General features: G+C 36.9%; 1 protein-coding gene across 4 annotated transcripts in view; it reads right to left on the reverse strand.

Moving 5' to 3' along the window:
• Positions 1 to 4,846: 4,846 nt before the first annotated feature.
• The window catches only part of Pi4KIIIalpha (phosphatidylinositol 4-kinase III alpha), a 31,003-nt gene continuing 17,617 nt past the window's right edge, over positions 4,847 to 18,232 (reverse strand). For all 4 annotated transcript variants that reach the window (XM_087345935.1, XM_087345932.1, XM_087345934.1 and 1 more), the window contains 20 exons: positions 17,788 to 17,953; positions 16,737 to 16,940; positions 15,936 to 16,191; positions 15,581 to 15,738; positions 15,078 to 15,206; positions 14,471 to 14,622; positions 14,091 to 14,320; positions 13,039 to 13,265; positions 12,130 to 12,311; positions 11,521 to 11,653; positions 10,684 to 10,863; positions 10,066 to 10,186; positions 9,137 to 9,280; positions 8,926 to 9,055; positions 8,507 to 8,684; positions 7,562 to 7,687; positions 6,953 to 7,075; positions 6,208 to 6,331; positions 5,793 to 5,952; positions 4,847 to 5,354 (listed from right to left, as the gene is read on the reverse strand). In XM_087345935.1, coding sequence (XP_087202061.1) covers positions 5,129 to 5,354; positions 5,793 to 5,952; positions 6,208 to 6,331; positions 6,953 to 7,075; positions 7,562 to 7,687; positions 8,507 to 8,684; positions 8,926 to 9,055; positions 9,137 to 9,280; positions 10,066 to 10,186; positions 10,684 to 10,863; positions 11,521 to 11,653; positions 12,130 to 12,311; positions 13,039 to 13,265; positions 14,091 to 14,320; positions 14,471 to 14,622; positions 15,078 to 15,206; positions 15,581 to 15,738; positions 15,936 to 16,191; positions 16,737 to 16,940; positions 17,788 to 17,953 — 3,349 coding nt within the window. In that variant the 3' untranslated portion in view covers positions 4,847 to 5,128. The remainder of the gene's footprint in view (positions 5,355 to 5,792; positions 5,953 to 6,207; positions 6,332 to 6,952; positions 7,076 to 7,561; positions 7,688 to 8,506; positions 8,685 to 8,925; positions 9,056 to 9,136; positions 9,281 to 10,065; positions 10,187 to 10,683; positions 10,864 to 11,520; positions 11,654 to 12,129; positions 12,312 to 13,038; positions 13,266 to 14,090; positions 14,321 to 14,470; positions 14,623 to 15,077; positions 15,207 to 15,580; positions 15,739 to 15,935; positions 16,192 to 16,736; positions 16,941 to 17,787; positions 17,954 to 18,232) is intronic.

Genomic DNA, 18,232 nt, shown 5'->3' on the forward strand with positions numbered 1-18,232 from the left:
GTACCAGGAGTGAGGTTTGTAATTATTTCAGAAGATGATTTTTACTTTCCTACACTAACAATAAACAAAAGAATAATCCTTTGTCTTTTCCATAAAATAACTCTTTCGCCGAGCTCGTAACCAAACCCTCCTTTTGATAGGGTGTCATATATAACAACAAAAAACCGTTGATAAATATAATTTTAAAAAGTACAGAATATATGACAAACCAAAGTGGATATCCGATCAATTATCCAACCACCACGTGGAAATCTTATTAGGATATTTCATTGCAAAGATGAGAAGGGAAAATATTTTTAAACCGCCAACTGAAAATACAAGTTGACATAAATTAAACCATAACTTAAGACGCAGTGTGACTTTACTTAATGCCAGTTTTTGTAGATTAATTTCATTCACACCAGCTGTCATGTTGAGGTCCATGTCGTCTTTTGGAACAAATAAACATTTTGAAAATTGGAAATATGTCCGTTACCAAAGGCTTATTTCTGAAGTAGGGCTAACACGAGCAGGTGGGTCCAGCCACCAGCCTTTATCTCCGACTAGCCTCTGGTTTTGAACCAGGGGCTGACTGATTTAGGAAACGAGAAATCGTGCTGTTTCTGAACAACAAACCCCGTTCGACGACGCACTTGTACACCATGCCTACCCGGTAGAGACACATCGGTCAAGATTTTAAGGTGTGATGAGTCATAAACGGGGCATTTCTTGACTAACTCAGAAACTATCAGCTTATGAAGACGGACACTACTCCATGTAGTTAATTACGAAATAACACTCAGTTTTCTGTGCACATCGTGTAAGAAATATATCTTGTAATATGTTTAATTTCTTTCTGAGAGTTTTAGATATAAATTTTCTGTCATGTCGTAATGCTTAGGACGGTAGCATGTCTAACTTAATATTAAAACTCACATCAATTGAATATTTTCTATCGGTTCTGCTAGATCGATATTCACTTTTTAAAACAACCTGCTTTAAAGTTTTTCTTGTTCTCAACCATGTTCATCACTCCCCTTTACCCCTGGCTTATTTTCTCTTCTTTTAACGGGATTTCACAGAATTGCCATGCGCCAAGAGGATTTTGGCCTGTGAGATCCGCCTCCGTGAGTTGCCATGGTTACGCTACCATACAAACATCTCCCAGCATCCGACACACCACCATTATCTTCATCCATGATATTATTCATTTTGAAAACATTCATCCTAATAACTGACCACATATAATATAAATTCTTAGAATTATTTGTTCGAGATCGATATTTACAGCCCAGAATAACTGTAGCAACAAACGCATTTGTGTAAGACCTCAGTTAGTACAAAGGGGGACAATAGGTACTTCCCTCGTCGTGGTTAATATAAGGAAATCAATACAATTTCAATCAAATCCTATCTTGTGATTAAGTGGTATTCTTTTCGGTGATTCGGTTTGTGTTCCCCTTCGCACCATTCGCCGACATCCCTGGTTTCGATTACTGCCCACGGCATTATTAATTTGTGTATGCGGCGTTTGTCAAAGATATGAATAGAACAGTTCGACCCGCGCTAATGAAAAGGTTGCCGAGCCATGTTCTGGTCTAAGCAACACGACATAAAAATACTGTACACGTTGCAGGCATTCTGCAACGTCGATGCTACATGGAGCTGTGCGGTCATCTTAAAGCTGCGACCGTCTCTGTGAAGTCTGGTAGAAATTCACCGACGTTTCAGATGTCCTTGCTGCATCCATCTCCCTGATGATGGAGGCAGCAACGACATCTGAAACGCCGGTAAACTTCTACCATAGTGCACGGCTCTACGACCCAGAACACGGCCATCGAAGACATGAATGCCAACGATGGAGGAAGCTGGCTGCACAACTCACGATGACGAGGACAATTAATCTGATTAAGATTATGAACTTTTGTACATTTATTACAATTACGACGCCTTCGTACAGACTTCGACAATTCATTTTTTTTCGGAAATTTCGTTCGAATGTTGGACAGCGTGGATTTTAAAGGTTTTGTCTAAGTTCCTTTGACTTTCTGTTTGGCGATCTGATTCGTATAAAGTTTACTTCAGTCTGAGATTCACACAGCGGTGATGATGTCGATGTTGGTTTTTTGCGTTCTAACGCCTTGTGGACTTACATGTGAAAACAAATTTCACCTTCAGCCCCGAATTTCCCAAAATATTATTACAATTTCCTAGAAAATTCACTCTGCAAATATGTTTAAAAATTCAATTCATTCAGCACTGTACACGGAAATTTTATGTTGCCTTGCAAATGTTAATACCCTGACGCAGCTGACATGCCCACAGCTACCGAGGTGCTGAGAGAGATTAATCTTCAGGAACGGGGCCCATCCTGCTACAGATCAATACCGAAATTCAACTTCGAGTTTTGCTCCATGCATTGAAATCTACGCGCATTACAAGGCAGCGGCATGGAAATACCTTTCCGAGATCAATCTATTTTACACACATCATAGATACAATGTAACAAACATTAGAGTATTCCTGATAATACGCGCATTTAGATTGTACTACGAAGCCCTTCTCTTTGTACACATGAAGGACACAGGACTGAACATGGTTCTTCTCCAGTTTCCTTATTTTATACGAAATAACAGGCACACACATTGACTGTATCATTGTGTCTGCTTGTATGAATGTTTACGTCTCAAATCTTATGACATGTTATTATGATAAATATGTAAATATATCGAGTTCTTTAATATTGTAGATAAAATAAATGAAAGCATTATTAAAATGCTGAGATATTAAATACAAGGATGAAACAGAACGCTAGAAGTTTATTAAAAAGCTAAGTAAATCTAAGGTCCACAAGGACTCTTGTTCCACGAGTTTAAACGCTGACTACATGAACACTTGATATAAATGAAGAGCGGGTGGAGATAATACCCTAGTATAAATTATATCTACAATTTTCGAAACAATCACGCACAAAAGTTCCGCTCCGTCCCCTGTCATCCAAGAGCTCCGTCCCCATTTGTACTTACTGGGGATCGCTGGAAGACTCAGCGCGACCAATTTATTAAACACACCGTGTGAAACTCGTGGTACATCCTCCCTCATCCCACATGCAGACCGGGTCGCCCCGTACACTCACTACAAAGCAACAGACAGGCCTCAAGATTCCTTTGTTGTATTTACTGCCTACGCGACGATTTCGAAATTTATAGGTTATGGGGCCCAGTAGGGTGATGGCGGGATATCGAACGAAGCAGCAGTTACACAGTCGAAGGTTCTGTCTTAAAAATTTGTCTGGTGTTACTGAGTAAAACCACGAAACCTCTCGGTCAAAAATTAAATCGGACTCGGACGAAAATCTAACCCAGTGCTTCTCAAATATGGTGTATGCTTGATTCGTGGTCGATTTTAGAGAAACTGCTGCACTGTTCGGAAGTTCCTGTGCATTTGGAGTGTGTAGTTTTGTAATCATGAATAATGATCTGAGTAACTGTTAATTTGCCACGAAACACTCCGGAAACGGATTGACACAAATAGTAATTACTTCGTCACTGCTTATATTTCTTGGTAATTTTGTTTTATGTCGTTACAAATGTTTGGAAGGAGTTTTTAAATAGTTAAGTCCATTTAAATATGGCGTAAGAATTAAAACTAAAGCTTACCCTCACAAAACATCGATTGTGATATAAAACTGGCGTCTACAAGTCCCAACATTTCATATTTAAGTCGCAGTTCGTCTAAATAATATTCAAGAATTTAGTAAGTACCGTAATGAAGTGGCAATATTTTTCACAAATAAATGTATTTGCAGCCAGTTTACGTAAAATAATTAATTTGTGGCATTCATGTTTCCATATAAATCATCAGATCTGACGTCACGCCTGACTGACTTTGATAGCGGCTCAATGACGACAATATTTCTGTGTGAACTGTACTCTTCCCCCTACACCCAGGAAGTAGGTGAACCCAAGTGAGTGTGGTGGCAACCCGCCAGTAGCAACATCCCTCCCCTTCGTGGTGCTTGGGGTGTGGTGAGGGTAATTAGCTAATGACACCCAACTGTGTGTCATAAGTGAGGAAAACAGTTGAGGGTTTATGCCAATTTTGATAATAAAATAATTTCCGTGTTCAATAAAATGAAATTTATGTTGCAATTAATTATTCGTCTCGTCAGCTTTAAAAGTCGTGGCCGAATAAAACTTGAGTAAGACTTTTTGCATATGACGACTGCTACGTAATCTGCATGTTACTTGCTCAAACAAAATTTCATATTCTTGTTAGGTCTAGTCACCAATAAATTCAAAATGTGTCGGTGACATTCTAGAATATGAACTACAATCATACCATTCTACAAGCTTAGGTATTGAAACGCAGTCTACGACTCCAAAGGAAGTAGGCAAACTGCACTAGGAAAATTGGGTAATTTGATGTAATTCTGCAGCAAGATTTATTACAATTGTTCTGGTAAATCACATTCTCTGGATTTTTCATAATGGCAATGTTAAGAGGTTTAGGTAATTTAGTCAGTGACTGTACAACCACTAAAATGAACCTTAGAACAAGAACAAACAGAGGTGACATTTTCTTACTTATGCACTGACTAATTCAGGCACTAAATCAACTATACAGTGGAGCATATTTCACGTTATTAAAAATACGGTCTGGATTTATTACACCTTGCACCGTAAAAAGGAAGATGTTTCGAAACCTCAATCAAAGCCTCGGACAGACGGACCTAACAGAAGAGGAGAATTGAGGAGGCCATGGACTGAATATGGATGGGAGAGGAGAGGAGGAGGAGGAGGAGAAAAAGATTTATTACATTTCTACGAAATGGCAAACAAACGTATTAAAAAAGAAAACAGTCATGTTTATCCTGTTCTATTGCTTGTATTCGCCGACTCCCTGTAATTTTTACTATAAGAAATTACAAATGGAAAGAAAATACTCAATGGAATAAAATAAATCATTAGTTTTCAACCACCTTCATTATCTTTGTGTACTGAGTCGAGTTATGCAACATAACTGTCTCAGATTACAGCCGACAGCTACTTTTTAAATTATTACAATATATACATTGCAGAACAATTTTTACTAAACACATTTTATAAGAGGAATATGGAAAAGGAGTCAAAACCATTCACAATATTTCTTAATATGGAATCTGATTTTGATAATACTGGATCATATCGTAGGTTCGTGTACGGAAGTTGAAGCAGGAGTTTCGAATAATCGACACGATGTAAGCCGCAGCCTCCTTGTTGCTGGCTTGGGGTGCAAACCGCGCCGTCAGAAGTTTGATGGTCTGCCCACGGAAGCATGGCAGACCCGTGTCCAGCATCAGCGACACTAATGATACGATGGCCTCCTGGTACGGCCTAAAACAATACGACATAAATACGAACGTACCTAGCAAGCCACTAGAATACGCTATCCGATTTCAAGAGACCAATCTTAGGAATATTTTGCATAAAATCAAACATTTTCTTTCAGGAAAACACGATTTCTCTTCATTCATAAACCATACAATACCAGTCAGTTCTGGCCCACCAAGCAACCAATCGGGGTCCGCAGTGGCCGTGCAGTCTGAGGCGTGGGCCTTGTGCTGCTTAGTCGCTGGGACCGTGGGTTCGAATCCCACTCAAGGCATGGATGTTTTTCTGTGTTGTGCTGTCCTGTGTACAGGTAGAGGCCTTGTGACGGGCCGAACCCTCGTCCACATTGGCAAAGAGGAATTGTACCTCACCATGTTGTTTTATTCTTATAAATTACTACGTAAATATACGGCATTTGTTTCTAGTTTAACAAAAACTTACCTTACGGCTAAGTACGCTTGTACGCACAGTTCCATAAACCAACGAAATGTTGGGGCCTCCATTTTACCACCCATCACCATTACCATCTCATCTGTGAGTTTAATATCTGGTTCAAAACCCAGATTTCCTCCAGGGGAACTTTCAAACATAAAGCCAAAATCTGGAACAGATACAAACAAAATCGATGGATACTCAGGATAACTTCCCTGCCTTTTATGGAATCAAAAGGTTCGTTACTGTATTCACAAGAGCCCAAGTCAGATGAACCCAATCCGCTCCCTCCAACTCGTTCTAATTTTATCCTCCCATTTGCACCTAGTTCCCTTCCCTTCAGGATTCTCAACCAAAATTTTGTACACCTGTCGTGTCTCCAATTCAGATACATGCCTCACCCAAATACATAATATATTCTTACCTATGTGTATAATATGGCCTTCCACGTCCAACATTATATTTCCGTTGTGTCGGTCCTTTATTTGAAGCAAAAATCCGATCACACTATACGCAGCCATCGAGATTATAAAATTTCGACGTGCATTCTGAAACAGTAACGTATGAGTAGCAGATGAGCACATCGGCAGAATTTCAAATCCAGAAACCAGACAAGGAACATGGCCGTGCGTTTCGAGTCTTCTGACATCTCACTGTGGAACAAAACTAAGCAGCTCGTTTCGTGATATTTTAACACCGTCGAACCTCAACCACTGTAGAACTGTTTACTGGTTATTTAATTATATTGTATTAACTGCATAGGTTATACAGTGTCATATAATCCTGAATATAAAGTTGGAATACTATGGACTGTAATGCGATGTTCATTTTTACTGTAAGATTAGGTTAGAAATAGGTTAAAAGACAATTCAGAAAGAAATTAATTTTAAAATAACCACAAATTATGTAAAAACTTCATAGCTTTTTCAACATTAAATCTGATAAACTTCACTCTAGTTTTGTAAACCAAATACAAAAATAATATTTGGACTATTTTTAAACTCCTACCACCTAAACGGCAACAAAAGCAGCAAGAAGTATAAATCTGTTAGTACAAAGTCAATAACACAACATAACAAGAATAACTACTGGATGGCTGCCTTAATTTCTTCAGTGCAGTTAATAATCGTTAAACATAAATATATTTCAATTAACACTAATACATTCACCTGGAATTCCTTGGTTGACTCATCGCCATATTTTTTGATGAAGTATTCATACATTCCGATGTCTGTCTGACGCCCAAGTTGGTCACGGGACTTGGCATTTGGGACACATTCTATGACACCGCACTGAAAAAAATTCACAATTGAGAAACGTAATCCTTTTCAGGGGTAAGGATTTTATTATGATATCACTGGTAAATTACAGTTTCTTATCTGCTGGACAATGTTTTATATATAAAACCACCATCATTGGAATGTCTAAATTATAAAATATCTGATAAAAATCCACAGGGTTTCATGATCAACCAACAGAAAACTGTATCGCAAAAATTATTTTATGCTTCAAAGGCTTGAACAACTATTAACAGTTCAGAAAGAGATCACAAATAACAACAGGACCATAGTCTACATAACATTCTGCTAATTTATTTTTGTTTCAGTTAAGCTGTATCAACTGCAATGCATTACTATTTACTATTTACAATCTTTTCTAAGGCCTAAATATTACAATAACAGTAGAGATTACTTCAATATAAACCATGGAGATGGCTGTCTTCTGGGTCGTTGCACTCCATTTTCTCTTATCCCCACATTTCTATTACCTGCACTTACCCCAGGTGCAGTCGCAACCACTCTGTACGGAAACAGATACAGATCCAATCCGACTTGCTGAAAAATGTTCTTGAAAATCCCTATCACTTGCAATGCTAGCATGTCCTGGCGCACGTCATCTCCAACCTAAAGGAGAGTAACACGAACACAAACTGCATTTCACCTAATATATTTAAAAAGTTTACATTCGGTAATATTTTATCTCTTCCATAACTTCAGAATACACAATAAACAGTTATAAAGGACAAATATTCAAAAACAAATCTTGTACGAGATAATTATGAATAGGCCTGTAGCTGAGAAACAGGGTTAATAAATTTTTACTTGGGAGAAATACGCTCAATCTTAAATTTTAACAAGGAACAAGAAAAATTTCCAGGAGCAGCTCAATTTTTAAATCAAATAAACCTGCAATCTACTTGAAATTTCTTCTTAGAAGAACCATGTTATAGTTAATTACTCGACCTTGGTATGTCGTTAAGACAAAGGTAGGTTAGACAGCTGTGTATGTACAGAGGTGCAACGTTAATTATTTAAATAAATCATGCATAGGCTAATGTGTTTATTTGAAGCCATCAGCGCATTTTAGCAAGTATGGAAAGATTTTTAAGACAGAAAGTTTTGTAATTGTATGGGTTTCAACGAATGATGTATTAACCATGTGGAATTTCTGAAATAGTGAATATAGGAGCATCTGACTGATAGATGTGGCTTAGACAGGCATGTTTGATCAACTCTTGTAACGTGCTGTGAAAAGACAAAAAAAAAAGAGTCGATTTTAGGACAAACTTTGAGCACATAATTTTATGTTCTATCACTAGATTAAGCATTCAGCTACCTTATGCAATTCTTTGAATTGCTATCCATTTCTTTACAATTTAATAATGCACAATGCAAGTACCATTCTACTGTCAGGAAAAAATGTAAGCTGGTTTATGCACTTACTTTGAAGATTGCAGCTTGCCACATCTCATGCTTCATGTTAGAAGAAACAGAATCCTTGTTGCTAAATTGCTGTGACTGTGATGATTGCTGGAAAGACACAGCCATTGCCACATTCTCCAGCTCATTGATACCACAGCGACGTACGCGGAATCTCGCCAGGTAAGGTGCTTTTGCTGCACTGTGAATATATTACCGGCATTAATGCAGCACAAAACCGGTCATCTGTCCTTGAGTTTCGTAACAAGAAATCATGGCCACATCCAGTAAGTTACATTCCATTGAATACATTCAGCTGTATGAAATGGCCAATGTTTTTACATTACATACCTCTTTAAATAAGACAATAACTGCTATTCTAGAAACATAAAATGGTGTCAACAATCTGCAGTAACAGAATTACAATAACGATATCAACTAACCTCTGCATTGGTGTTCCACTTTTGTAGTCAATGTCTACAACCATTGCTTCAGGGTTGGAGGGCAGATAGCAACCTTCCTGAACCTGAATTTTGCTGAGTGCTTCCAGGCAAGCTCGCTTTCGTTCAGGACCTACCAAATACAATGTGTTACAACTCGAGAATAATAATAATTTTTATGTTCCTAAAAACAAACTGCTGTTGCAGTACTTACCTTTTGGGTATGGTCGAATTTCACCCGAAATATTAGTAATTTTACTAAAAAACTCAAATTCTCGTTCATAGAACTGCTTTGCCGGTCCAGACAGAGATGACACAATGGATTTTATCAATGACTCCAAAATGTCATACACAGAAGCTGGAAGTAAGAAAAGAAAATATCAAATATAAATCTCCAGAAATCTGTCTTAAGAAATTTCTGTTTCATAATTAAGACAATACCAAATACGTAAGACTTGAGGTTCTCACAGCGGTGAGTATGAAGATTTCCGTCTTCTGGGTTGTTGCGCTGTGTAGTCTGATTGATGTTAACCAACGTTTCAGAGGTCATACTGCCTCCGTCATCAGGGCGATGAGTTCATTCAGTGAGGCAATATGACCTCTGAAACGTTGGTTAACGTCGACCAGACTACACAGCGCAACAACCCAGAAGACGGAAATCTTAATACCAAATACATTTACAATTTTTTAATGAAGTCAGAATTACACTCATAAATTGTACAAGGTATGCAACTAGAAGTGTAATGAAAGCTCTCACAATTAATCAATTGAACTAGATACAATATATACTGACGTGTGGGGACGTCATAAGGAGGGGGAATGTGAACTGGAGCATAAGTGTGCTGAGTCTCAACTAAAAACAGTCTATGATTATTCTTTTACCACACAGTAAACTAAGAAATGTTTTGTTACTGCAGAACACTAGTGATATTGCCACTGACCAAATTCTTCAGCGAGTGGTTAGCATTCCTGCTTCACATTCAGGAGATTTACTGAATAAACCACAAATATAAGTAACACTGGTGAATGGAGAGTAGTTAAGTAACACATTTCATGTTAGGCCATTACAAATGTAAATATTTAATCAACAATTATTTTTTATAATTGAGTTGTGATAATTTATTATCCAAAGCAAAAACTCACCATCTTTTTGCTGCATTTCTTCATCAATGTACATGTTAGTGCGCATGTTCCAGATCAGTTGGTGACCAACAACCTGTGACTTGCGGGCAACGTACTTGATGAATTCGGTAACATATCCCATCTACAGATAAATAAACTGTTATTAACTTTAACATACAAGTATGTACACCCTCCCACTTAAAAACATCAAAAATAAATAGAACATGAACTAAGAAGTTAATATTTTTTTTTCTCTTACTACACTGAACATGATGGACAGAAATGAACAATGGAAGATCCAATGAATAATTCTACAATATAGACTCAGACACAAATTTTACCCTTGGAATGAGACAAAGAAGTGTTACTGTGCCGCTAAAAGTTTCCATAAATATCTCACAAAAGTCAGATTATGCTACTTCAGTAACCTGATAAGTGTGAGTTAAAAATTCATATCACAATGAAGTTTGTACATCAAATGCTTCTGGATGGAAATGAGTTCTCTTCTTCAGAAGAACACAACATTCAAAAGATGAAGAAGTGTAGCACAGCTCGTGTGTAGTCATGGCTAGAACTGTTACATCTGTACCTCCACTTCTCACATCTCAAATCAGTAACAAGTCGAGTTACAATTCTTACTGTATCATGCCTGACAGCCTGCACCAGCTGTGGTATGTAGAACAGAACAGCATCGGCAGGGTAGCTACTTAGAACTCTGACAGCATACTGAGCTGTGATTGGATGAGGTGGGAACTGGCGAGAGAAGTATGCCAGTGCATGAATTGGTGATACAGGAGCCCAGGTTAGCATGTACACCAACTGGAATAGAACAAAAGTGTTAGATCCAATTTTTGTACCTTAAATATAAAGTTACATATAACTTTGTCAGTACAGTCATTGGGCTACTAGCTGGACAGGATGCTGGGGTAGCCCAGTCAGTATAGGGACTGGCTACAGACTGGATGACCGGGGTTTGAACCCAGACAGGGACAGAGGATTTTTCCTCTAGCTTCTGCATCCAGACCGGGGTCCTTTCCCAGGGGTAAAGCGTGGCTGGGGTGTGCTCCTGACCATTCACCCCTATCTAATGCCAAGGTTAAGAATGAGTAGGACCTATATCACCTCCCTCCCCCCCAAGTGCCTACATAGTGTACAGTGGGGCAGCTTTACTTTTATAACATGTATAGACAATGAAAAATATGTCTGTAACACTGCTATAAATAATTTATATATAACAAGCTACAAAAATTGTATTGCTTTAATTTTATTCATTTTATTTTACTTTTTCATAAGCTTTAAATCTACATCACTGATACTAATATCTCATACCAAATATGAGAACAGGAGTATAAAGTTTAAAAATGTAGTCGTAAGAACTGGATCAAGATTCAGTGAATGAACTTCCCAGAAGCAAAGCCAGTGACAGTACCAATATCAAACAAAAAATGACATCCAATGAATCAGTGAAGTACTTACCTCATGAGCATCATTCAGCAGAGTGCTTGTAGTAACAAGATATGGAAGAGCTTGTGGTACATGTGAAACTGCAATTGGATTCAGTCGTACTTGTCTCGACACCTCTTGAATGATGCTCTCAGAATTCTTCAACCTTTAAATTAAGAAGTCAGTCTTTTAGTCCATTTTAATTTTATAAAGAACTGTAGAATTTTGTATCATCATATCTGTATATGTATGCCAGTCCCCCTCAACAAATGAAGAAGTTTTAATGAAACGGTATGAACACCATATCACGGGGAGGGAACTCCCTACTTGAGTCACATTTTGCATGGTGTAAACCTTCAAAGAATATTTTTCTGCCCTACCAACCAACAGGCTTCCATCTAGATTTTTCTATTACTCCAAATTAAATTCATTCTTGCAATGACTAATCATGCAAGAGACAGATGTCAGATAAACAGAATTTGCTGTTTCATGTGCATCCAAGAATTCAAATCAAACACACTTTTCTGTTCATGTTCACAAAGTTGTCAAAACTTGTTTATATTTTTACAATATTGGGCTCATAATCTTCCCACTTCAAACGTTAAAAAAATCATATTTAAATTTGTAGAGTAAGAAACTTACCTCATTGGCAAGAAAACTGCAAGTACAGGGCTTATATCCCAGGCAAGACGAGCATTATCTCGCAACCCTCGTTCTGTGACTGTCTTTGCTCGCCATGCAGCAATGTTGTCTTCCCCTGGTACTTGCAACTCGGTGCGCCCCATTGGGTTGTGCCATATTAATAAGAATTCTATTTCAACAGCCTAAACAGTAAAATTTCCTGTCTGAAACTAAGATAACTCCTACTCAAAAATTTATATTTTTGATGACATGAACAATGATCCCATTACATAAGGTAAAGATCATGAATACAGGGCAGACACAAGAAATAAATGCACAAGACAATGTTAAACTCTTATTTGATGAGAGACTTTTCAATCTAGTGTTAATGAAACTGTATATACAAGCGCACTAATAACACTAAGCATCCTACATCATTTTGTATTCAAATACATTTCCACACTTTTAACAATAGCAGACTATGCACCTGCTTCTCTGTGAAATTGTTGCTACCTCCATATTTTTTATATTTCTGAATGGTCACTTTTAATCTTAATATTTTATGTATGTGCTATTCTTATCACTTACTACCCATTTCTACAATGTCAATCTGTTACATTCTTTAATATGAATGAAAACTATAAGAGAGTATGAAGTAAAGGATATAATCACTCGCATATGCATACATGAATGCACACAAGAGCATACACACGCACACACAACACTTTACAATAATACACGACCCACTGAACTTTGATCACAGACATTGATTACAACATGCTTGTTTCATCAGTTTGAACAATTTCACCTTCTGCTAGCCCAAGAGGTCTGAGATTATTTAAGGTAAAATACCATTCAAACATACAATTAGTAAATCTCCAAAACCTAACAAATTCAAAATTTGTTTACTGTATCGTGTCCAAAACTTACCAGCAAATCCAGAATAAGGTTTCTCTTCTTGATATAGTCCTTAACAAACACATCTGCATTGACAATACGCTTGCTGCGAGCCGACCGCTTAGACAGTGTGTTACTGCTTGATGAAAGAGGAACTGTGTTAATCCATCCAGTAGTGGGACGAGCAAATTCTCCTGAAGTGGAGCGGAGATCAGACTGCATGGAAGAGAAGGAGGAATGTGGTCCATACAGGTCAAAATCTAAAAAAAGGCAAAACACAGATCTCTGTATCACATATATGAAGCACCTCAATTAGAGTCATGTTCATTTAATTGTGCATTTTCAGATTCATAGAATAAAATGCTAAAATGGGCAATCTACAAATGATGAATTAATAGAGAACATGAAAGAACAGAGTTGTAGCCTATTTAAAGATACTATCCCATCATTTGCCATTGATTGCAATTCTGTAAATGAGGAAGAGCTGCTTTTCATAAGAGATGCTATGCAACACAGTTTTATCACATACACATTACACTTACAGAGGGATTTAGTTCTTGCATTTTCTGTGTGTATGTATAGAGCAAACTCTCTTGTAATTTAAAAAGGATTAAAATTGTCCTAAACTCATGGAACTTTAAGAATCAGATGCAGTGAACTTCACATTAGCAGTTTAGTGCAACGTAAGTCCTTATATCCAACACGAGACAAAAATATCTGTTATCTGACATTTAAACAATGCAGCATTTCTCAAACATTCTACACACATCAAAAGCTATGGATAAATTATTTGATATACTTCATCTCCTACAGAAAAACAACATTTATTCACTTCACTGTTTCTGTATCAGTGCCCATACTTCACTATGTTTGTGTTGATGGCAGAAATCTCAAATAACTGATGCAACATTAATTTGTTTAAATTTTGCATGTCAGTACATGTGGCTCAATTCTAGGTTATACACCATTTAATGAGATAACATATATCAAGGTAAGTAAAGAACACAATGAACTGAAAAACTAAAGTCATGGTTGTAAGCTAATCAACCTAGACCAATAACAACACCACGAGAGACATAACTCACCTCCGACAACACTGGCTTTCAAGTATTTCTTATCAGAATGCATGGTCTGCCAAAACCGAACAAGAACCAAGATATCTTCCCGTAATTCAGCCCCACGTTGAGTAGGACACCTTGGTGGAGAGCAGAAGTAGTCTAGACAGTTGCAATAGATTCGTTCCCGAAGAACATTCTTACTCAGAGAGCGTGGCAAGACATCTCCTTGGAGAAGAGATAAGCCACAAGCTAGCAACCTTAAAAACAAAGAAAATACTCACTGAAAACAAAAATTAATATAGAATTATGACAAACAAAAATGGAAATGACAGCACAAAATAAATGAGGAGAACAAATTCTGGCTCCAAATCTATCAATTACAGAAATCATATTCACACATATCTAACCTGAACCTAACACTGACAGCAGCTATGTGACGATTCTGATGCCCTTCTTTGGTCCCAACAACCATTGGTAATGACCGATGGAGCAACGTCGCCAGCATCTCTACTTTTTCTTGGCTGCAGTATTTGGCTGTCTCTACCAGTTCTGAAATGTACTGAAAATAGCAATACAATAATGTAAGTTATGTAAAGTGTAGTAAAGAAAACATTTCATACACATACTGAGGGAAAAACAAGAAGGGATGGACTTATAAATTAAATCTTTAGAGATAAAACTGGAATTCAAATTCATTAATAGAATTTGAAAAGAAACGACAATTATCTCGATATTTAAACCGAATGGATAGAACAAGGATACCAGAATGGCATAGCATTAAAATTTAAACAAGAGAACCATGAGATGACACAGCAAAATGATTAAACCAAGTATAAAAAGATATGAAGGGATTGAACAGCTGGCAATAAATTTAAAAGGAAAGACTATGAGAAGAAACAAGAGTATGGAGACTTTCCATCCACTAACCCAAACAATCATTACTAAGAACTTTGCCAGTTGCGCATAAGACGCAAACACAGTAATAAAGATTAGCCTCCTATTTTTAAAGATTACCTGCACCCAAATGTCATGAGGTTTCACAAATGTTGGACTTGGTTCCAATTTGCAACCTTCATAAGCAGCCAAAGGACTCACTTCCACTCCTTCATCTGAGAAAAGGCCCAACTTTTTATCAATGGAACACTGAAACAACAAAAAGCAATAATTTACTTTACTTGACAGTTCTTGGAAATATACCTGAGTAGACAAATGAGGAAGAAAACACGCAGCTGTGATAAAGATGTTACAAGTGAACAGCCACTGCAACACAATCTTGGTTGCTAAGCACAGTAAACCTAATTCCATTAAAGGTGGGGAATTATTTCAATACCCGAGTTTAGTAGCCAAGCTTACTACCAGTTCCTCAACGACACTGCTCCCCAGTGTTAGTTTGTTGGTAAAAGATTTACATTGGATTGTTAACGTGTTCATAGCTCACACTTTCTTTGGTTGCTTAATTTAACCATTAGAAAATTAAATTAACTATATAGATTTATACAACTCACAGTATTTCTTACCTGCCAAGCAGAAAACATCTCTTGCAGGAACCGCAGCTCCAGATCAGGTCTTGCAGTGACCAACCACTGCCAACACTCGATGGCTGTTGTCATAGCAGGCTCCGTGAAAAGCTCAACCTGTGACCATGCTACTACATGCAGCAGGCTACGATACACACCTAGCAAGGAAATTAAGACATAATTAATTATGTAATCAGTTATATTCATTTTGAAAGCAATATTATTATTTAAACCTGTTGCAATATTCTGCTAACAAGAAAAAATATCCAAATGTGCGACAGTTGAGCAACATACGGAATTCAAAAAAACATTTGAAGAATAAGAAAACAAAACCAGAACTGGAACTGTCAAATACCTGGTGTATTTACCAACATTGCTGTTGCCCTCCATAAAGCTGCTCTGTGTGCAACGTTGTCCTTACTACGACAAGCTTTCATCACATCTTGGATCAGTGTCTCTATCAGACTGCCCTTCTCTCCCTGATTATTCACCTCCAGTTCTATCAACATGCCATTTACTTCACCAGCATACCGACTGCGCAGGGAGAGTGACAACATAAACTGAGAGGAGTCGCTCTTCACACAGCGAGGCCGCTTGTCCAATGTGCTAACCTAAAGGCACAAGAAGCTATATAGTTAATATGTGTAAGCATTTCCTTTAAAATCTAAAAAGAAGAAGACATGTCTCATCCTCATTTAAGCAAACTTTAAGTTTAATGTTTTCATATGTAAAATATATTTGTTTCAAACTGAGTTAATATACCTGTTTATATCTATTAAATGTTTATTCACTGCATTCATTTAAAAATAACTGTGATGGAGATAAGAGATGACATACTAAGGTGCAAAATGACTGGAACAACATACAGAGACATTTTTATATACAAATAAAAATTTTGTGGAGTGATCTACAAATGAGACTGGAACAGGCAAATTCCTAATCCTTGAAGTAAAAAGAAAAAGAAATAATTGTCTAAAATTCATTAGAGGAAACTCATTATATTAAAAGGAATATTCCAACATTGTCTTCTTCTTTTTCCCTCTAAGGAAAGGCAGCAACCATTGTGGAGTTCACACAACAGAAAGGCCATGCCCCAGCACAGCCACCAAAGAATCTTCTTGTGGAACTCATTAAGCAGACATTTTGTTTAACTTACACTGAGTGGTGCTGACTGGCGGTTTAATCCAGTATACTGCAGCATACTCTCAGTGGCCAGTGCTAACCCTGAGTGATGCCACATCCCAGAGCTAGGGATCTGGTTAACGTAGTCTTGGAGATGAGAGTGAGTTGCATGAGGTGCCCACTTCATAGCTTCCTGGATAATGCCCTGACATCGTGCAGCAAAATCCTTCACAATACTCTAAAAATATAGCATTAAATGAACAAGAGATTATTAATTTATTACTGTAATAACATTTATATGGTATAGCTTATATCTTAATTGCATCCTGCTTGTGTTCCTCAATACAATACTTTTATTTTCCGTCGTTTCACAAGCTTATTGTTAAAATTACATAAAATTTCACATAAAATTTCACATAAAAATGTAACAATTTTATGTGAAATTTTATGTAATTTTAACAATAAGCTTGTGAAACGACGGAAAATAAAAGTATTGTATTTATATGGTATGTAATACAAGAGATCATATGTGATAAATATTATGAACTCCGTATTTCAGAAACTGACCGACAGCTATAATTTTAATAAGTAATTATTTCTGGTTTTAAAATACACAGATTAAGAAAAATAACAAAACATGGTTATCATAATAATCCAGAAAATAAATACAGTACAATACAAGTAATGGACCAGGAACATATATAATTAAAAATTACATTAATTCGTTAGCATACATGTAAATAATGAACCCACACATTACTCATCACATCCCACCTCTACCACACATCCTGCCCACCATATCCTCCTTAATTTGATAACCCTGATAATATCAGATAAAGACAACAAATTATTAAGCTCCACATAAGTAATTTTCTCCTGCCTCCTCTCACTTTCTTTGTGCAAATATTCTCTTTACCACCCTCTCCTCAAACACCCTCAGTGTGACATACCACGTTTCATACCCATACAAAATAACATGTAAAATTATACCACAAAATATTACTCATTTCAATGCAAATAACCGTGTTTTTCCATGAAACAGAAGAATGACAGTGAGGGAAGATTGTACAATTCATTTTCCTTACCTCTCTGGCTTCCAATGTATCCATGAGAGGAAGACTGTAAGGTGTACTTGGAACTCTCAAAGTTGGAGTTTCTTCATTAGGATCCAGATTAAGTGAATGTGACAACACTTGAAGAATATCCAGCATCCTCCAAAGAACATGGCAATTCCAAAGCAGATGAGGAAACCTATAAGTTCCAGTCTTTTTTAACAGATCTGTTGTAGATTAACAAATACAAAACTCACATATGACTGAAGAACATGACATTTGCAATAAAATTAAATGCAGTAGTAACTGCAAATAAGTTCAGAAATCAGTCTTTCCAAAATGATTATAAAAGTTTATTCAGATACAAATTCAAATCACATAAACATATTTTAACAGATTTCATTAATCATTAGCATCAATGTCACTTGATATTACTTATTAGTTATTTTATAATGCTATTTCAATTGAACAAGTCATA

Source organism: Zootermopsis nevadensis, unplaced genomic scaffold (assembly GCF_977971745.1).
Source record: "Zootermopsis nevadensis isolate Lab colony 2312 unplaced genomic scaffold, Znev_1.0 Znev_ptg000009l, whole genome shotgun sequence".
In the NCBI taxonomy this organism is placed as follows: Eukaryota; Metazoa; Arthropoda; class Insecta; order Blattodea; family Termopsidae; genus Zootermopsis; species Zootermopsis nevadensis.